Source organism: Crocodylus siamensis, chromosome 13 (assembly GCF_052110815.1).
Source record: "Crocodylus siamensis isolate JL-2025a chromosome 13, ASM5211081v1, whole genome shotgun sequence".
In the NCBI taxonomy this organism is placed as follows: Eukaryota; Metazoa; Chordata; order Crocodylia; family Crocodylidae; genus Crocodylus; species Crocodylus siamensis.
In genome coordinates, this window is record NC_143407.1 from 21,448,721 (window position 1) to 21,470,817 (window position 22,097).

General features: G+C 47.3%; 1 protein-coding gene across 2 annotated transcripts in view; it reads left to right on the forward strand.

Moving 5' to 3' along the window:
- Positions 1-22,097, forward strand: part of SRRM3 (serine/arginine repetitive matrix 3) — a 171,097-nt gene that overhangs the window by 72,845 nt on the left and 76,155 nt on the right. For both annotated transcript variants that reach the window (XM_090025525.1, XM_090025526.1), the window contains exon 2: positions 20,777-21,039. In XM_090025525.1, the coding sequence (XP_089881651.1) occupies positions 20,816-21,039 (224 nt within the window). In that variant the 5' untranslated portion in view covers positions 20,777-20,815. The remainder of the gene's footprint in view (positions 1-20,776; positions 21,040-22,097) is intronic.

Below are 22,097 nucleotides of genomic sequence, written 5' to 3' on the forward strand. Positions count from 1 at the left end.
CGCACGCTCTCTGTCTCTTTCTCTCCATTCTGTTTCTTTCCATCTTTTCTGTCCTAGGCATGCTGCTTTTCTCTTTTCTCAACCCCCCAGTCATTCTCTTGCAATCTCTCCTTCCTGCCCCAAAACTCCTGGCTCTTGGTCAGCAGGTCACCATGTCCCGCACTACAACAATCATTGCCTTGCAACTGAAGAAGTCACTATAGAGAAGATACTTCTGTCAGTATATATCTAGGGGCCTAGTTTTGATTTTGGTGATACTGGTTTTATTCTAGTATAATTTTGCCCTGATTTACATAGGTTACTTCTGATTTATACCAGTAGGTGTGAATTCAGATTCCAACTTCCAGAGAAGTATCTAAAAAGGGGTAGAATTCTTTTGTATCCACCTAGATAAAAGATGAAACCCTTCCACCAACTCTGCATTGTTAAACTGCATTGAAACACTTAGTGCAACTGCTTCCTTTTCTTGTCTGTCTGTCTGCCTGCCTACCTATCCTGAGTTCCTGGGTTACCTTGGGGCTAGCCCCCTGGAAGTCAGAGTTTCTTGCCCACCAGTACATTGTAAGCAGGTTTCTGCTGTCCCAAAATTCTGTGGGACAGAACTTCAGGTATCTCACTGGTATAACAGAAGGTAGCCCTGAACCTCATAAGGGCCACAGAGTCCTTCTGTTGAGGCAATAAATGTAACAATTAATGGATCCCACTGTATAAGGTGCTAATGATTTTGGCTTTCTTTGTGAAATGCTTTGAGATGTAGTGATGAAAAGGTGATGATGTTAGTATAAGAATCTGAGTAGTGCAGAAAAGCATAAACTAGAATAGGCGAGAACAGAAAGTGCTGGGTATTTTTATTACTACTTTCCTATAGGGAGATAATCATTTTTAAAAGCAGATGTCAAATCTGATTAATGCAAATCCAGTTACCTTTCCTTTGGTACCTACCCTTAGCTTCAGCTCTGATATTCTAGGATTTTACAACCAAATGCTCAGATTTTTGAAGTATCCAAGTTATAGACTACATTTTTTAGTGCCCTGATCCTACAACCTCCTGGGCCCCTGCTTACCTTTACTCATTTGAGTACTTAGTGGGTTTCCCTAGTTTGTAAATGAACCATGAAGGGTCAGGCCTCCATGAGTTGCTCTAGGTCCCAGTGGGAATGTTTTCAAGTGTGTTTTACTGTGCAGTAGATGAATTTACTGCACAATAAAGCATCACTGTCTACATGTGCATGGCAATTGGGCTGGTGTAGACTAATTTACAGTGTCATTGGATAGTCCCATCAGACACGGGTACTATCCAATGGCAGAGTAACTTACTCCACTTAAATGCACTTCTGGAGATGATGACATTAGGCATGTGTAGATGAAATGGGGGCCCTAAATTGAAGCAGTGGGTTTTAAAAAATACTGCTTCAATTTAGAGCCCATTAAACCCCCATGTCATGCGCACACCCTGCTGACTTACCTGCCTCTCCAGTGGGGAGGGGAAGGTGACCTGCTGGTGGGCAGACCGGTCCCTGGGTTGCGGGAAGTGGGGGCGGGGGGGGGAGCTTGGTTGGATGGTTGGTGCTTCCCTCCTTGACAGCGGCGGTCCCCCTCCCAGGTGGCACCTGCCCTCAGGCATCCAGCTTGGGTGGTGCCAGGGGGCACAGCAGCCGCAGAGTGAAGCACCAGGTGCCCACACAGCTCAGGCAGGCAGGCAGGCACCGGGGGCAGGAGATGGGAATCAGGCCTACTGCTTTTCTTGGGCAGAGCCTGCTTTCCCAGGCTGCTACCGGGCTGCCTGCAGGGCTTCCTCGAAGGAGTTTTAGTTTGCTGTACCCCAAGTCATTTAAGGTGCATTATGCTGCCGAATTTCCTACAGCACCTGGAATTAATGCTCAGTATGCTGCCCAGGTGTACAAACACTGACACCATTAAAGCCGTGCCAAAGCATTTAGCCCACTTTAAAGTGTCGTGCACACATGCCCCTTGTTTCATCTCCACATGGCCATTGGGATCAGTTTACTCTAACTCAAATTGCACTGGAATTTATTCAGTCACATTAATTGCATATGCGGACATGCATAGTAAGAGTCAATAGCAGAGGTAGCTTCTGGAGAAGAAGGCTAGTGATCCTTAGACTGAGGAGAGTGGATTTCAAAGTCCTGCTGTACTACAGACTCCCTCTGAGATCCTAGGCAGGTGTCTATGTGCCTCCATTCCCTCTCTGTTCCTCACAGTGCTGTGGTGAGTATAAATACATTAGAGACTTTTAGGTGCTCTGATGCTATAGTAATGGAAGACACACAAGTACCATGGAGGAGTGGATAGAATCCTATTGGTCAGCATCAGCACTGTGTGAAGTCTTCCAAGTACAGTTGAAAATGGCCCACAAATAGTTTTCTGTTGGAACAGGTTTGTGTGCCTTAGACACAGACCTTTTTAAAAATAAAGGGCTTGATTTCATCTTTCTGTTGCTGAATTTTACTATGATGCACAAACCAGGTCTAGGTTGGTAGGAACTGGGAGTACAAATGTTGGTCATATTGAACCATGCCCAGGATCCCAGCTGGAGCTCAAATGGCCTCAGTAAAGAGCAGACTCAGAAAGTTCTTAGGAAACCAGACTTTCTGATGGTTTCCATCGTGGGCACAGACTTCAAGGCAGTTGCAGCCAGTTTGCAAACAAATGCAGCCAGAGCTGATTTCAGAGCCTTGTGAGCTTTCAGCTAGGTGCTTTTCACACCACTATTCTCAATCCTCTTCTCTAACCAGTAGGAAAAGCTGTTTGTACTGCTTTGCTATCTACCATGTAATGAGTCCAAGCTGTGATGGCTCTCAGTCCCAGGAGAACCCCTTTGTAATTCCTAAGAGAAGAGACAATAAGGGGAGTTATATTCTAAGCAGTGTCAGTGGGGGTCACTTGCTTCCTCCAGGGGTGTAGCTATACAAATAGATGTTATGGTCCTTTACATTATAGGAAGTCTAGTTTCAGAGCCCAAGTTACTCCACCTCATACCACTCAGGCCCTTTCAGCACCACATCTTGGGGGACAGCTCCCCACCACCGTTTTCACTGTCACTGCTGTTCTTCTGGCTCTGGTCTTCCCAAGCAAACTACAGAAGAAGGGAATTTCTCTGCAACCAGCATAGGAAATTAGAACTGGAAGGGGCCTTCCAAGACATTGAGTCCAGCACCCTGCTTTCACAGGCCGTTATTAGCCAAAATTTATACTTAAAACCCTCATCCTGAAAGCAAGCCGCTTGAAATGAGCAGCAGAAACTATAAGCTTGTTACTTTTACTTTATTTGTTGTTGTCCTCAAAAGTCTCCCGGAATATCAGGCTCTATGTTTACTGTTGCTAAGTGTGCCATTAGAAGTAAGTATGCAGCTAGCTAGGCAGGTAAGGGGATGAATAGCTGTAAAAAGAAGGAAGATACCTGGGTGCCAATGAGGTCCTGAGAGCTTGATTGATAGCTATGATAGGCATTCCAAAGAAATCCAATACCAAGATGAATAATTCATTGAATTGGCTTTCTTTGGAATGCCTCTCAAATCTGTCTGTCTCTCTACCTATCCATCTATCCAGCCAGGCACTTGGCCAGCAATATATTGAGAATGAAACTCTGCAGTTTTCAGAAGCACAAAATTAACTGTGAGGTGTTTTTAAATGAAATGAGTAGCTATTCGTAATTCAAATGTGCCAAGTAGTTTTAATAGAACATCTATAAGGTAACTGTGTGTGTGCTTGTGTGTGTAGGTAAAATGTAGATATATATGCACATGTGCATTAAAGGATGTATTGCAAACTCATGGGGATTGTCCAAAAGGGGAGAAATACCAATTCCAATGAATCTCAGATCTTTACAGCCAAGATTTTTTTAAAGCAGTAAGTGATTTTGAGGACCTTGGCTATGCAGTGGGATTTCCTTGAAGTCCTGATTTACTGAAAGTGCAGGATACCACCTGCAATTCAGACCTCTTTAGCATGACTATAGGTGACCCACCCATCACTGAAGCACTAGAATTTTTATCTATTTTAAAAAATCCTCCCCTGTATTTTTATCCAAGGTGAAATTCTAGGGAGATCAGATTATTTATGATATTAGATTTCTCAGGGAGGGGGATTAGGACTTTTGCAGGAACAAAAAAAATCTGTGAAAATCAAAGGTAAAACAAAGACTCCCAATTCACAGATTTTCTTATTAAGAATAAACATGTGGAGTATTAGCTCTGAGTACTCAGGCTTTTTTATTCGTCCATGGACATTAGAGTATTTTACAAAAGGTGGGAAAGTGATGTGATCCCAATTACATAGATGGAGAAATAGAAGCATGAGGGGAAGAGGGGAAAGGCACTTACCAATGATCGTCCAAAGAGTCAGGGCTACAATGAGGACTAGGATTCAGGAGTAGGATTTGAAAACTAGGTACCCAAACCTACATCTGTAGATCATATTTAGTTACATGAGTAGATGCCCTAATTTTCAGAAGGGTATAGATTTTCCAACTATTTAAGTTGGTCTAATAAAAGATATCAGATTCACCCAAAGAACCTTGTCTGCCTAATTTTCAGGCATGCTAAAGATCCAACAGCAGCTTATCAAAGCTGATGGTATCTGGCAGCTCTTTACCAGTATTCATATCAGGACACAGGACTTTTCAATTTACCCAGTGGAGCCCACTGCTTTGATTTGAATATGCAAATAACATCACATCATTCTTGGAGTGTTGAGGATGAGGCCCTTCACCTATGTTTCCTCAAGCCATGGATTGGAAAAACAAGGGCAACCAGGCAACCCCAGGCAACCAGGGCCTGACTTTCAAGCTGTGCAAAATCCAATCTGAGCCTAATGTGTTTCAGGCCCTGAGATGTCACAACCCACAAAGATGCACAAGCTGAGCCTCTCGTCTTCATGATTGAATCAGGACATCCTGGGTCCAAATGCATTCATGTTTTTCCTCCCAAGACTCTGGGAGGCCTAGGTTTTTCATTACTGCTGAGGAACTACTGTTGTCATAACTGCTGTTGTCATCTTCCAAGGAGTTATTTTTGGAGCAAAAATAGAAAAGAATTGAACACGATAGCAAAGGAAGGAGACAGGGATGTGTGAAGGTGAAAGAGCAGGAGAGAAAGGGGAGATAAATGATGTTCTCCTCTTGCTGCCTTCTGCTCCCTGGATGGCAGGGCATGGGCTGCATGTTAGGCACTGGGTATCTGCTTTGCCTGGTGAAGCATTGACCTTTGTGTTAGAATTTATGAGTGGTGATTGGCAGTTCATAGACTGTTCATAGACTGGATCAGAGAGTGCTTTGTAACCAGCATAAAGTCATTACCTTCTGCTGTTACACGCATGGCTTTTCACCTCTGCCACATCATCGGGCCATTCACATGCATTATAGGCTTTTCCACCTGCTAAGTTCAGTCCAGCTATTAGTGATCTTTGCTGGATTGGAGGAATAATGGCTTCTGCTTCACTAACACCTTTTCTTCCTAATGACTTATAAATTCATAGGGGCATTCAGCCACCTGTGGCTTAGTGAGCAGGGCAGTGGACTAGAATTCAGGAGATGCAGGTGCTATTTCTGGCTATGCCATGGACCTGTTATGTGACACTGGGGCAAATCACTGCTCCCATTTCTCTTCCCAGGCTCTGTCTTTTCATGTTATGGGGTATTCAGACAAGGACAACATCTGCTGTCCTTGTCTGGCACAGCCTGAAGGATCCTTGATCTCAGTTAAGGCATGTAGGTGTTACAGCAATCCATGTACTAGTAAGAACATGCTGTAGTGTCGAGCACTCATAGGTGATGTGTGATGGCTGGTTGGTGGCATGTGGCTGAGCCATCTGACAGTTTAGGACAAGGACTGAAGGACAGTGTCCATGTTCGAAGGTACAGGGTGAGTTTGCACAGGCAAAAAGAAATTCTGGCCCAGGATTTGACAGGTCCTAGAAACCCCATTTGAGGGGTCCCTTGCTTTTGAAACAGCCCCAGAATAATTACGAGTGATGGAGACCTCAACAGTCTGAGTGCCCTGAACAGCACCTCACGAATTGCGCCGAGGGAGAGGGAGATGTTAGAGGGGTGACCACAGGATTCACCAGGGAAAAAAGGAATATTATGGACCTTCCTGGGCAGCCACAAGCTCCCAAAGGTAAGCCAACTAGGCCCCTGTGTGTGCAAAAGCAGCTGTGGGCTCTTCAGCATCTGCATGGGGTGAGAAACCCTGGCCCAAGGAGACAGCTCCTCTCTCTGCACAGCCCCTTTGTGCTAGGGTGAGGCATCACCTGAGCTGAGCATCCCAGGGAGGAGTGCCCCTCCTGAGGCATCTGTTCACATGGGCTTCTCCTGGAGGAAGGGCCTGAAGTCCAAGCAGGCAGCAGGCAGGGTGTTACATCACCTTTCAGATCCCAGGGGTAGAGGCTACTGCCAGGAGGCATCATGGCTGGATCATTCTCACTGCAGCACAAGAGGAAGGTGTGTTCATTGCTGTGGTTTGCAGGCATCTGATGGAGAAGGGATGTGCTTGGCATTGCACTATGATTCTTAGAGGGCAAGGGAGGGTCAGCACCAATTGGGTGTCTTGTTTTTTTAATTTCTTAGATACTAAACCTCAGGCAACTTTAGGCTAGAGGTCAGACCCACAGGGCTGGAAGAATCTGAACACCTGATCCAGCCCCATCCCTGAAGCAGCAGACAGGGCTAAACCCACACTTAGATCTGGAAACTCCCCTGGTATGCCATGAACAGGGAGCTGGTGCTGCTGCAGGCAGCTTGGCTTGCTGCAGGTGGGCTGCTTGCCCCCCTCCCTGCTTCTGCAGGGGAATATGTGCAGTAGGTTGTGGCTGTGGGTATGAAAGCATTGCAGTGGAAACTGGCAGCCAAGGTGGGGGGAGCCTGGCAGCTCCAAGCTGCATGCTTGTGCCACATGAGCAGAAGCAGAGCTCCAGGAGCTGCTGCTCAAGAGCTGGCTGCTACAGTCCCTGGCAGGAGACAGAGTGGCACAGTGCAAATGATCTACACCTGCATGTGATACTGGCTTGGGTATGCAGGTGCCTCACATAACTCACAGCTTTGCTTGTGCTTCTGACCAACTCAGAAATGTCTGTAAGCAAGAACATGACCAAGCAAGGGACTGCAGGCTCCATGGGGAAGCAAAGGCTTAGAGGAGCATGATCTAGTAGTCATGGTACCATCTGAGGAGTCGGACCTCCTTCATTCAAGCCTTAGCTTGACCACCTCCTTCGGCAAGTCATTGAGTTGTGCTCCCCGTCTGTAAAAAGTATCTGAGGGAAACTGTGAGGCTGAATTCTGAAACAAGTACGTGTTTCTGGTGGTCAGGGGATTTATTTAGCAGGCCACATCATCAAGCATCCTGTTTGGGCAGTAAAAACCTAGAGATTACTACAGTCGCATTGTGCATTGTTCTAGCAACAGAGATTTAAAAGGGGTTGGTAGATCTTTCTTCCTCACACTATGACAGCCCTATTATAACACTGTGTTGCTGCAGCTAATTGCTCCAAAGAGGTGACGGCTGAAGGAAGATGCCCTGCCGACCTGCAAGGGGAGGAGCCACTTGTGCCAAGATAAACTTCCCCTGGGCTTTCCTGCAGCTGACATTGTTGAACATGCTGCTCCCCTGTGAGTGATTATCTCATTAGTGTAACAGCTTTCCCCAGCTGGAGACAGGTTTTCGGAAGCAGACTGGGTGCCGCACTCCAGCTGTGCCATTTCACCTTCCATTAATTTCTATCAGAACAGCACTGCCCAGCTGGCCTCTGCTTCCCTTGAGATGGTCACCCATTGTCCAGTTCTCCACCCCAGTGGAGGACAGTGGAAGGGGGTGGGATGAAGAGCAGGAAAGTGCCTGGGTTGGTTCAGAGGGGAGGAAACAAATTGGCTTAGACCTGGTCTCTTCTTATACCATTAGTTTCATGGAATGGATGGGAGAGCCTGTACTCAACATGGAAGCTATTGCTCATCCCAAGACTGCTGCCATCCTTAGTACCAGCAGTGTTGTGTCCCATCCCGTCCCCGTCCCCCCTTATGAACATGGGCCGGTTGTGTGCAACAGGGAAGGAGCTGGTCTAAACCCTGATATTTGGACACTCCTCAACACACAGCTGGTTTGCAGGAGGAGGCATGCCTTGCGCCTGGGCTGCCTTGGGGTCAAGTGGTCTGGGTTAATTTCTGACAGACCCAGGAAACTGATCATATGGGACTAGATCTTCCAAAGACCTGTGTGCCCAATAATGAATGTAGACAACTAAATTGGAGCTGAGATCTGTGAAAAGTCTAGCCGGCAAGGCCTGGGGCAGTGTCACACGTGTATGGTCATTTACACAAGTGCATTAAACATGAAATCTGAAAGAGGGTTTTCTATTATTCTAGTGCCTATGAACCAACCTGTATAGCACGTGTGCTAGGAATGTGGCATGGAAGATAATCCCTGTCTCAGGATGTTCATAATCTAGGGTCAATAACCACAGTTCCCTCTGCTCACGTCTAATACACCCAGACACACAAGAGACTTTAGACATTGCACTCACTTGCCAGCAGGAACTATTTTAAGACTACACCAACTGAAAGCAGCAGGTCAGTGGTTAATCCTTGCCTGGTGCCCAGCCAGAACCTTTGAATCCTCAGCTGCCCTTTGCAGCCTCCTTTTTCCAGTTTAACTTCTTCCAGACAAAGTTTGCAGGCTCTGGAAAGCCAACAACTCAATATTTGATGATAAAATGTATTTAAAAAAACAGAACACATATTTAAAAAAACCTTCTCTGGAGGAGAGGGGATCAGGGATCATTCACCATAGGTGCATATAATAGGAAGCTGCTTATTCTGGTTGGTAAAGCTGGAAGAGCCTCTGCTGGACTCCCCATCTTTCTCCTCATGGCAGTACAGCAGACGAGATCCACACCAACATGAGCTTGCCTCTAATTCACCAGGAAGAGGAAGGGTGGCTTTCTGGCTAAGGCGTGAGCCTAGGTTTCGGGTCAGTGAGGGCCAGCTTTGCCATGACTCTCCCTTTGGGGTTAATCCTAAGCCATGTGCTTAGGGTAATGTGTCCTCAAGGGAGAATTTGTGTCTGTGAACAGATGTTCCTAGAGATTCCTGTCCCTGGTTTCTTGACCAATATTAGGGCTGTCCCAAAAAGAAAACAGTCCCACATAAGGGATGGAAATACAAAGGCTTCCCAGAAATCTGGAAAAGCAGCAGCGCTGAGGTGTCAGTGAACCCCTCCCCATTGGCTTGAGTGCAGCAGTACTAATTTTCACTTGCTGTGATTCTGGGCTATTCATGTTCCTGCATGCATTGGCAGGGTTGCTGCCATGGTATGGGGGAACCCTCAGCAGGACCAGTCAGATGGTGGAGAGCAGGGCCTCTCTCTGTACAGACTGAAAGTGTTGAAAGGACCTCTCCTGTATCCCTCAGGCTGCCTCTGGGAGCTGGAGCTCCAGGCCTCATCAAGGCCCCTGTGCTAGGGGTTAGGGCATCAGGCTGGGAGGCAGTAAACCTGGGTTCTGGTTCTGATCCTGCCACTTGCCTGATGTGTGTCTGCTTCCTCGCATTTATCCTCCCAGCTCTTGTCTGTTTGGAGCATGAGCTCCCTATGGCAAGTATGATCTCTGGGGGGTGTTTGTGTGCATGTGTCTGTGCTGTTCCCAGCACAATGAGGCTCTAAGCCTAATAAGGGAATTGAGGCACTGTTGGCATACACTTGACAGTGCAGAATCAGTAGCTGATGTGTCCTTCATGAGTGGTCACCACATGCTAAGGGCTATCCCTTAGTGCTGGGTTATGGGTGTGTCATGCCTCCTTCGGGGTATATTGCAGCAGGCTATGCTTTCCCATATCTGTTTGGCCACTGGGTACCGTGGGTTATGGGGGGAGGCTGCGTAGGTCACTGGTGGCCATTACAACAACTTATTCTCACTGAGGTATAGGGAGGTTGTGAAGGAGGGATCTCACGCTAGACTGGAGCTCCTGCCCTGGTATTTGGAACAGGGCAGAGGACAAGCAGGAAGCTTTGGCAATGGGATTTTTTGGGATAGAGTTGGACCTGTCTCTTGCACACATGCGCATGTGTACACATGCACACACACACACTCAGCTTCCCCTCTCCCACCCCCCAACATCCTTAAAAGCTTCCGTACAGGAGGGAACAGACGGCTCTGTTGCCTGGCAACCTGCAGTATGTTGGATCGAATGAATTAAAATAGCTCTGGTGTTGACCCTTTGCAAATAAAAGTTGGAGCCGTTAACGAGTCTCATCCACTGCTGTGTGTCCCTGGGCTTCCTGCTCAGCTCCTTGGGCGGTGATTGGTAACATATGACTTCCATCTTGCACAGTGCCAGGGCTTATGGGCCTGACCACACTTCCTCAGGCCAAGCCCCATGGCCCTGACTAGGCCTAACTTATGGGTCAAGCTTCACCCTCATTGTAAGCAAGGGAGCTGGGACTCCATTCTGCCAGATGCCTCTGGGCCTTGAAGAGGGCTGGAAACAAATCCCAGGGAATGTCCTCACATGACAGGCACCAGCCACACTCCGGGCACTGCCATTAGCTTTGTGGCTGGGCAGCACCCAGCATAAGGCCGCCAAGATCTAGTAAAGAGGTGTGTTGTGGGTAGGCTGGGATTGGCTAATGAGAGAAAAAGGGACTCCCTTGGCAGCTGGAGCATGGTCAGAGCATTTCTCATGGGCTGAGACAGTGGTGACGTGCAGAGGGTGTATAGGGGTACATGTGCACCCCCTGACTGGCTACACTCGCCACTTAGGCAGTGGGTAGGGGGGGCAGGCAGGAGTGCCACGTTTGGAAGCGGCTGCAGTGATCAGCCATCTCGCGATTGACCGGTTGCTGGGGGGGGGATGTGCCCCCCCCGACTAAGGCAGCACCAGTCGCTCATGGCCTAAGAGAAGCAGATTGTGAGTTACTTCAGTCCTGAAGCTGTTCTAACTTACCCTGGGAGCTGAGCAGGATCATCTCCAGAGTCCAAGAAGCATGGAGTTGACTTATAGTCACATTAGCCCCTGCATCTCTGGGCTCAGCCTGGAGATATTTCAGACTGGCCAGTGGAATTGCATCAGGTCTAAATCAGAGTGGAGTTTGGCCTCGGCTTTATTCAGGCAGACCCTCCCTGAGGAGCCCAAGACAGCCTGTCCCTGCTGTTGTTCTTGTAACACTAGCTGTACATGTGCAACTGTGGAGATGGATTTGGCTTGCTGGCTGAATTGGCAGGAACTCTTTAGTACCTTCACAAGTACCAGATATGGGAACCCCTCCAACTGACTTCGGATCAGGCACTAGGCTCTTGCAAACTGGTCTGGTGAGTACCCTTAGCCCCCGTTTCATAGAATCATAGAAAAGTAGGACTGGAAGGGCCCTCAGGAGGATATCTATTCCAATCCTCTGTTCAGCCCTATCCAAACTATCCTAGTCAAGTATCTGTCTATTGTGCTCTTAAAAACTTCCAAGGATGGTGATTCCACAACTTCACTGGGTATTCTGTTCCAAAGCTGAACTACTTTCGTAGTCAGAAAGTTTTTCCTAATGTCCAATTTAAATTTCCCTTGCTGCAATTTGAGACTCTTTTTTTTTTCCTGACCTGCAGCCACAGAGAATAGTCTATCTCTAACTTCCATATAACCATGTTTCAGGTATTTGAAAACTATTTTAAAATCCTCTCCTTCTCTTCTTCAGACTAAATAATCCCAGTTCTTTTAGGCTGTCCTTGTAAATTATGTTTCCCAGACCTCTAATCATTTTTGTTGCTCTTTGCTGGTCTTTTTCTAATTTATCCATGTTTTTCATGAAATACAGTAACCAAAACAGAGCACAGTATTCCAGGTGAGGCCTTACCAAGAGCCAGGCAATCATTTATCTTGATTTTCAAATGACATTTTATGAATACAGCCCAGAATGCTATTTTTTGGGAGGGGGCATTTAGCAAGAGCACATCAATAGCTCATATACAGCATATGGTCCTATGTAATTCCCGGGTTCTGCAGCCTTGCCAGTCATTCCCCTGTCTGTATTTGTGCATGCAGTTGTTCCATCCCAAATGTAGGACTTTTTATTTGTCCTTACTGAATTTCATTTGTTTAATTTTGGACCATTTTCTCCAGTTCTTTGAAGGCATTCAGGAACCTATCCCTATCCTCCTGTGTGTCTACAACTCCACCCAGCTTGTTGTCATCTGCAGATTTGTTAAGTATGCACTTAATACCATCATCCAGATCATTAATGAAGATATTAAGCAATACCGGACCCAAGACAGACCCCTGGGAAACTTCACTCGGTACTTCCTCCCCATTAGACATTGAGCTATTGATGACTGTTGACTGGGTTTATCTTCACGTGTGCTTTAATGCTCAGTAGCCTATTTTACTACGCATTAAAATGTCATGTAGAAAAATGTGCAATTACGCTAATGCGCAGTAAAATAGGCTACTGCGCATTAAAGCAGCCTAATGTGCATTTGTTTAGTACCTCGCATTGGAGGTAATAAATTGAATGTGCCTTAGGAAAAGCACCTTAACGCATGTGTAGACACACCCACTGAGTACTATGATTATGCCCACAGTACAATATTTTCATCTAGACTAGTGAGTCTCATGAGGTGCCCTGAGATTCTTTCAAGGGTACTGTGGTCTGGCATGCAGTGTTAGTGCTTTTAGGTGTGCAAACATGATTCACAAGAGAAACACAGAGGTTTCCAATAGGAATGCACAGAATTTAAAGTATTCTGCCCCAGCATGGGCTTCCTGAGTTCTTTGCACCAGAATTGCTCTAGTATATATTTTTAGTCAAAAATCAAGTAAAAGCTAAGAGCTAGTATCTTCCAAAGGGTGTCTTGAGTCTAAAAATGATTGAGAACCATTGGTTGAGAATCATTTCCTTAGCTTACAGATGAGACTGTCATGGGACACAGTATATTGCTAAAATCAAGGTAAATTGCACTGATCTCCCCTCAGCCACACAGTCATAAAAGGAATTCTACAGATGTAGAAACTGAGGCACAAAGAAGGGAAAGGATTTGTCCTGTATTTTGCTCCCAGTCCCGCCTGGTCTTACAATGCCACAAAAGACCCTTCTGCGCCATTCTTCGGCGTGGCTGGTGGTTGAGCCACAGCCCAGCCATCACACTCACTGTCCCTTGTGATTGCATCTTCCATCTTCTGCAAACTGATATTGCCCGAGACACCCAGCCTGGGAACTCATAAGTATTTTCTCAGTGCCCCGCTCACCTTTACAAGTGTTGTTTATTGTTTGTCCTATTTCCCTCCTCATGTTCTCTGGCTAATGGCTGCTTTTATTTGCAATAAGAGCCATGGGCTTCTCTGGTCTTCTTCTTTGTCTGTTTTGTTATTCCTTTTCAAAGACTCAGTGGGAAATTAGCATCTTTATTGCACAGAGCAGAATAATTCGAAAGCAAAGCAACTCATCTTCTGGTGAGTCGAGACTAAAGTGCAAAGCGGTCGAGGACATAAGCAATTACTGATCCTGTAATAAGGCACTCATAAACCATATGGGCAAAAGCCCCCAGAGGAATCAAACTGCTGTGTGCGTCAGACCGAGGTGGGGGGAAAACAACTTGCATTTTGTACCAACTGGACAGAAATCTTGTTAAATCATCCCTTGGCTTTCCAGCCTGCTTTTTCCCCTCATTATATTTTGTACCAATTAGTCAGGTTGTTCAATATAATGACACTTTGAGCACTTTTCCAGCACCTTGTGTTCAGGATCTCAAAACACTTTAGTGAGGCTTTGCAATGCCATCTTCCCTATGCAGTACCTCAGGGAAACTGAGGGAAGGAGTATATCACAAAATCATAGAAAAGTAGGGCTGGAAGGGCCCTCATGAGGTCACATATAGACCAACCCACTGCTCAAGGCAGGATCATCATTTAAATCACCCTAGGCAAGTGTTTGTTGAACTTTTTACTAAAACGACTGAACAACCCACTCACGCAACCAACAAGCACACTGCTCCAAAGCACCATGATCACCCTTACCTAAAGCAGTGGGACAAGGGTACTGTCAATGTCTTGCTGCTGGTGTTTGTTAAAATATACTAGAGAGACCACCAGGAAGCAAGCCATGCCCCCATTGCCGAGGAGTTTGTATCAGTCTGACTGCAAGATAAAATTCCCTCCTGACCCTAAACGTTGCAACCAGTGTGACCGTAAATGGACAAGCAAGACCCACTAGCCAGGAACCTCCAGGCATCTTAGTCCCAACAGGAGCAAGTGTAGAGGCAACTTGTCCAAGGGCACCTAGGGCATCCATGACAGAGCTGGGAACGGTCCCCAGATCTTTTGACTCTGAGCCCAGTGCCTTAAGTGCTGTATAAAGGCATGTGGTCCCAGCTGATTAATCAGTTTTAAAGAAATGAATATGTGAGTTCAGATCTATTTTGGGGAGCTGAGAGAGAGAGAGGAAGGAGAGCTGTTCCTTTAGTGTCAGCATTTCTGAGCTGACACTGGTACAGGTCTGAGCTGTGTCTTTAATACAGGTGCTGTGTCAAGGGGATACAGCCACATGGACAGTCCTGAGTGATCACAGCAGGGGAAGGAGGCTGGGAAAGTGCTCCGCATTACCACCTTCCCCAACGGTCTAATGTGTCCTGTGTGATCCTCCTAGGCAGTGTCCTCCCTGAGAGCCCTGCTAATGACTAAGCAGTCCCCCATCGAGCTCAGAGGGCTCACTGCCCCCTGTATGGGTGTGCTGGTAGGGGAAGTGGCTTTTAGGAAGCAGAGGATTCAGGAGTCTGGTCAGTGGGTTTGATCCGCAAGCTGAGAACTGTCTGGAGCAGACATCTCATTCCTTCCCACTCTCCAGGGGCTGCTTCCTTTCCTGTGCCAACAGATGAGTAATGGGCAGGTGGAAGGAAATGACTGGCATGCAGGCCAGGCAGGAGGTTGCAGAAAAGCTTCACAGTCCAACAGAGCCAAGTACAGGTGTTACTAATGTCTAGATGGGACTGAGCCTTTGGGGAGAGCCACCAAAGCTCAGGATGGGCCAAAACCATTGCTGCTGAAAGCTTTGGGGGCTTAATTAACAGTGCTGGGAGTTTTACCCTCAAAAGCAGCAGGTTTAGGCTGATACTGAACACTTGGGAAAAACCCCTTCCTGCAGTTCCATCCAGACTAAGTGAAGGGAAGACAGACTGACAGTGAGATGCACTTTGATTCCCTGCTGGTTTGTGCCAGACTCACCTCTGCTCCTAGGTGCCCAGGTGATGACAAAAAACATGTAGGTTGGCTGACAGACTGCAGGCCAGATCCTCAGCTCAGTTCCAGTGATCTCAATTTGCTGAGGTCCAGGGGAATGCCTCAAGCCTTCCCAGAATGCACTGACACAGGGGGAGGGAACATGGCTGGTGTGCACTCAGGTGTGATGCATATTAAGAGCACAAATGAACCTCTGTGTCCACACTCTTCACCTTAGCACTGGCCCCTTACTCATGGTAGTTCACTTGCTAAGCAGGTTTTCTAGTCTCTGATTATGATGAGACTGCAGGGGATTGTGCCATTCTTGCTGCTTTATTGAGGAAATGTTCTTGCCTTCAGTATATGGCAGGAAAATGTCACCCCCAAGACTTTTTTGCTGGGTTCCTCATAATAATAATGATGAAGTCTCAGGCTTAATATTGCAACTAAGTTTCTCTGAGAGCCAAAGCAGCCACATTTCATCAGTAGGCTCCAGGGGTAGGGGAAGCTGTACTGTGCACCTGCTATTTAACAATCAGTACCTAATCAGCATCTCCCCTTGCCGATAGCCATGACTTTGCTTCCAGCACATCCAGCTGTTTAGCACTAGCTGGGCAGCTCAGCTGAAATTGTCCTGTAGTGGGGATTCAGTGTAGCCCCAAGAGAACCTCTCAGACTCGATCAAAACGCAGGCTATGAATTTGTGTTCAGTCAAATAATTCACTTCCAAAAGAGGCCTCAAGCCCAGCCGGTGCTTTGCTACAGACAGGGAATCTAATGAGGGGCCTCAGTTCATAGATTCATAGATAATGGGGTTGAAAGGGACCTCAGTATGTCACCCAGTCCAACCCCCTGCCCTGGGCAGGAAAGAGTGCTGGGGTCAGATGACCCCAGCTAGTTGCTTATCCAGTCTTTTCTTGAAGACCCCCAAGGTAGGGGAGACCACCACCTCCCTTGGAAGCCCTTTCCAGATTCTGGCAACCCTTACTGTGAAGAAGTTCTTCCTAATGCCCAACTTAAATCTGTTCTCCATTACTTGTGGCCATTGTTTCTAATTACTCCAGTGGGTGCCCTAGTAAATAGAGCATCTCCTATTCCCTGCTGCCCTCCCCTGATGAATTTATAGGCAGCCACAAGATCCCATCTCAGCCCTCTCTTCAGAAGGGCTTTCAGTCTCTCCTTGTAGGGCCTTGCCTGCAGGCCTCTGACCATAGGAATGGCCCTCCTCTACACCCTCTCAAGGTTATCCACTTCCCTCTTGAAGTGCAGCGCCTGAACCTGGACACAGTACTCCAGCTGCAGCCTGACCAGTGCCGCATGGAGGGGAAGCATCACCTCCCTTGACCCGTTCATCATGCATCCACTAATACATGATAAAGTGCGGTTAGCCTTGTTGATCATTTCATCACAATGACAACTCATGTTCATCTTGGAGTTAACTATGACTCCAAGATCCCTTTCCACTGCTGTGCTGCTGAGAAGGTCATCCCCCAGCCTGTAAGTATGTTGGTGGTTCTTTTTGCCCAGGTGCAGCACTTTGTACTTGTCTTTGTTGAAATGTATTGTATTTCGTTCTGCCCATTTTTTAAAACTGTCTAGATCCACCTGGATCCATTCCCTACCCTCTGGTGTGTTGACTTTGCCCCATAATTTGGTATCATCTGTGAACTTGGACAGGGTACTGTCCACACCCTCATCCAAGTCACTGATGAAGATACTGAACAGCACCAGTCCAAGGACCAAGCCTTGCAGGACTCCACTGCCCACTTCTTTTCAGGTCGATATCAACCCATTTGCCACCACTCTCTGGGTGTGACCCCTAAGCCAATTTGTCACCCACCTGACCGTGTCATCATCTACATCACAGCCTGTCAGTTTATTTACAAGAAAAGAATGATACCGTATCAAAAGCCTTCTTGAAGTCTAGGTAGATTACATCTACCTCAACTCCTGCATCTAAGCATTTTGTGACCTGGTCATAAAAAGAAACAAGGTTAGTCAGGCAGAATCTACCTGCAGTGAAGCTGTGCTGATTTCCTTTCAGCATCATTTCCCCTGATGGGCTCCCACAAATGTGGTCCTTAATGATTTTTTCCAGAGTTTTCTCAAGGATAGAGGTGAGACTAACTGGCCTATAGTTAGTTGAATCAGTTAATTGAATCAGTTTCCTGATTCTTCCCTCCCCCCCCATTCTTGAAAATAGGGACCACATTGGCCCTTTTCCAGTCCTCCGGGTCCTGACAGGAACACCATGAGTGCTTGAACAGCCATGCCAGCAGCTCTGCTATGACACTGGCCAATTCCTTCAGCACCCTTGGATGGAGTTCATCCGGGCCCGCTGATCCAGCCCCTCCAAGTGCCCCTTCACTAAGTCTGCTCTAATAGTTGGTGGGCTGGTGTCCCTCCTGTGTCTGTCTGTGATCCAACTGGGAGATTTATCTTGGTCTATGTCTAGGAATACAGATGCAAAGAACTCATTGAAGAGCTCAGCTTTGTCCCCCCTCTCTGTCACCAATTGCCCATCTTTGTCCTGTAGGGGTCCTGTGCTATCCTGTGCTTTCCTTTTGCTCCCTATATACCTGAAGAAGGACTTTTTGTTGTCCTTAATTTTTGTCACCAACCTAAATTCTAATCCTGCTTTGGCCTTCCTAACTGATTCCCTGCAAGCGCAAGCCAGGGAGGTATACTCCTCCTTGGTAGGTACCCCCTGTTTCCACAGCCTGTATACTTCTTTCTTTGTCCTCAGGCTTTCCTGGATTTCCCTGTACAGCCAAGAGGGTTTCTTGGCCTCTTTGCCCCCTTTTATGCGCAATGGGAATGTCGCCTTCTGTGCCCATAGAATTGCTCCCTTGAGGAATGATCACCCTTCCTGGACCCCCATTTCACCAATGCTCTTGAACTTTAACACCTCACTAACTAATCTCCTGAGCACACTGAAGTTAGCCTTTCTGAACTAGCACTTCAGCCCTGCTGGTTAGTTTTCCTACCTTTCATTGGATAGTGAATTCAGTCAATCAATGGTCACTATTCTTTAGGTTACTTTGTACCTGCAGATTCCCCACCAGGTCAGCCTCTGTAGCTAACACCAAGTCCAGCAATGCCTTCCCCGAGTGGGATCATGTACCTCCTGCGTTAGGTGTAGGTCCTGTATGTAGGTTAAGAACCTAAGTACACAGTTGATTTGGCTGCCCGCTCCTCCCAGCAGATGTCTGGGTAGTTTAGGTCACCCATGACAACCATATCTCTCGACTGTACAGCCTTTGAGAGCTGTCTGGAGAATTCCAGGTCTAGCTCATCTTCCTGGTATGGCGGTCTATACTAGAACCCCAATACCAGGTCCCTTTCCCCCTGACCCACAGTACCTCAGTTTGGCCCTCCTCTGATCCCATCTTGATTATAGAAGATTATAGAGTTCAGCAGCACCATGAGATCCATTTTCCACTGAGATGTCACAGGGATGGGAAACAGAATTGAGCAGAAGCTACTGCAGTAGGCCTGATCCTGTGTCTGTCAGAGACCAAAAGAAGAGTCAGCTCAAGGGCTGCCTTGAAGCAGGACCTAGGGATGAGCTTCTACTGCACATGCTAAATGACTCTTAGCTCACAAGGAGTCATATCAAAGGTCCTTCCAAACCGAACAGTCAATCAGGATACCATGGTTAGGGCCACACCAATTTCTGTAACCAGCTGCACACAAGGGAGCAACATATCTGACATTACATAGAGCTGCCTTTGCCTGCCCAGCCATAGTGGCCCACTTTACAACTAGGGAGCACTCTTTGGCCTGAGTGCAGGGCTTGAACTCACAGATTTGCAGTTGTAGCCAGAAGTCTCCACTGCTCTCTCACCACACCCCTTGTCAGGACAAGTGGGCTCATCAACCTTTGTATAAAACACAAGGCACCACACTGTTAGAACAAGCTACACATAGAAACACTCGTTTGCCTTAGAAAGATGGCTTAGGAGCCCAGGGAGAGTCAGATCAGCCCTTCTTCTGAGTAAATTAGTCTAATCTCATTGTACAGATGTCTTTCAGCTGAGCCCTGATGCACCAACAGCCTTTGCACTGCACAAACTTGGAGAGTCCACGGCCCATGGCTCCCTAGCCAAAATTCCAGTGTTCCTCCCACTACAAGCCATGTGCTTTGAGCTGTCTGTTGCCATCAAGCCCATGTCAGCAGGGCTGGGACTTGACCTCTGGCTGGATCTTTCTTGGAAGGCAGCGTAGAAATGCAAAGCATTAACACAGCTTCTAGTAAATGACAGCAGAAGAGAAAGGACGGGACAAAAGCAATTTAATTGGGAGCCAAGTTATTTTGGTGCAACACCAGGGACTTGCACCAGGGATGGTCTTAGCCCCTTGTTTGTCTGGAAGTGAATCCCCCTTTGCAGTGAGTTTAGCTCAACAGGAGAGTCTTTCTGTGATAACAAATAAAGAAGAGAGGCTTCTGTGCTAGTAAGGACCATCTCAGATCCCTGTGAAGTAGTTGTTTCTAAGGTGGTCAACCCATATTTGTCCACCAGTTGGGATGTCTCAATGCTGGTGGTAGCTGTTGGTGTCTCCTCTTCCTTAGGGAAGTTTGTTCTTCCTTAGGAGAGATGGCGTTGGTGGTACCTATCCCATGCAGATGTTCCAGCAGTAGGCATGTGTAGGAGATTCACTTATGACACAGGCCTCCACATTGGGGTGCAGTTCACCCAGGTATGACAGAACACACATGAACAAAGCATCTCTGAGGTTCCTCTTACTCTGTATAGCCAACTCTGGCAAACTCCTGAATTTCCATTAAATAGCACTCTGTCATGCTGGTTAAAATTCAGCTCTCCTTGGAAAAGTGATATGGAAGCTCAAGGTTCCATAGATTTGCTTCCTTTTGTGAGAGAGGCTAATCTGCTCACTGGGGAACCACAAGGCCTGAGAGAGTCTGTTCTTCCTCATGCACACTCCACAGAACTGTCTGTGAAACTTCAGTCTGTGACGAACATGCAGCTGTCCCTGTGGGCTCAGAGCTGTCACAGTTGGGAGTCAGGCATAAGAAGGAACAGAACCCAGCTTGACTGTCAGGGCCCAGCACTTCCTTGGAAAATGATCATGTTTGAGCTGGGATAGGCTGGATAGACATGACCAGCTACAAAACTTTGTAGTACCTTTTCTACACCATCCCTCTAGTATCCCAGAGAGAGCAAAGCCACCTCTGCTGGACCACAGTGCGGGTTGCTGAGGAATGAAAAGCTGGTAGCTTGGGAGCCCCCATCAAATGATGCTTTTTCACTGCTGTGGCATGGTGGATCTCTACTTAGGCTGCACCATGCAATGGCCTATACCAGCATGTTGCCAGGACCCTTCCTAGAGTAGACTCACCTCCTCTCTCTGCACTGGAAGATGAGTTAATGGTGCCTGGCTGCCAGCACGCATCCCTGATGTCCTGAGAAGCAGATTAGAACAGCTCGTCCCCATTAAGCTGTCAGTATTAATTTAGCCGAGCAGCTTACTGCTTGACTCTATTTTTTTCTTGTCCTGGTTGGGAATGGGCAGGCTGGGATTGACTTACCATGTATGTGTTTCCATCCCTTGCAGGAGCTGCTGAGTCTGAGGGTGACGCACACACACACTGGGATGTCCCTGTACAACAACGGGGCCAAGATGCCTTCCCCACAGGAAGCATCAAATGGCTTCTCTCAGCCTGGGGCCTCTGGCACCTGGCACAAGCCTGAGGAGGAGGTGCGGCTTGTGGAGCCTAGCTTGGTGAAGAAAGCTCATCGGGAAATCCTGGACCATGAGCGCAAGCGGAGGGTGGAGCTGAAGTGCATGGAGCTACAGGAGATGATGGAGGAACAAGGGTAAGTGATGTCTCTTTATGGATGTGGCTTCTTCCCTAGGTGCCTTGCCTCATTCAGCAAAGTCCATCCCTGGTACCCACTGCAGGACCCCTCACTTCTGCTGTGGGGTGGGTGCATATATACGTTAGCGCCTACAGGATGCAACCCCAATAGAGCCAGCCATAAAGTCATTCTCAATTTCTCACATAGTGGGGCAGCAGCTGACCCCTTATCAAGAAGGGCTAGCATTTTAATGGTGCTGTAAATGGACAGAATACAAGAGAAACATAAGGGAAAATGAGCAAAAAGGTGAACTGGAAGCAAAGCTGCTTTGCCTGCATTTGTGTGGTTACAGATTAGATTTTCTACAGCACACATTCATATGACTTAGAAGCACTGGGGGGACTTGTGCTCCTCTGTCACTTATTCACGTGCCCAATGTTCTAATTAATTGAGTCTGCTGGAACATACTAATTAATGTGCTCCAGCAGCCTCCGCATCACATGTATTCAATACTCCTGTGCTTCAAAATGGCAGTGGGAGCGCTTTAACTAAAACTCTTTGAACAAGTTCCCCTGCTGCCATTTTGAAGCATGGGATGCTGAATACACCAGACACTGTGGGCACTTTAATTAGAGCAGCTCCAGAGAAGCACTCCAATTAAAATGTTCCCCCCGCCCCACCCCAGAGCACATGTAAGGATGTCCTAAGCACCTACTTAGATCCTGGGTGTGAATTCAAACTCCAGGCTCCTCTCTCCCTGTGAGGAGGGCTGACCCCTGCTACCCTCCAAGGATGACACTAAGTTACAAAGGCCCAAGTGTTTTGTCCTAGACCACAGAGCAAATCCGAGCTAGGTTTAGAACTCAGTGCTGTACACAGCCCTGCTGGCTGCACTGTGGCCTGGTGACATTTCTTCTGCAAAAGGATTATAGGTGGGAACACAATGGGGAAAATGAAGCAGCAGGGAGAGGTTGAGAGTAAAGCATGGTCCACTTGGTGATTTCCCTGAGAGAGAACCAAGGCTAACATGCTAATATCAAAGTTGTCTCAGAACTCAGCTGTCTTCCTAACTGATG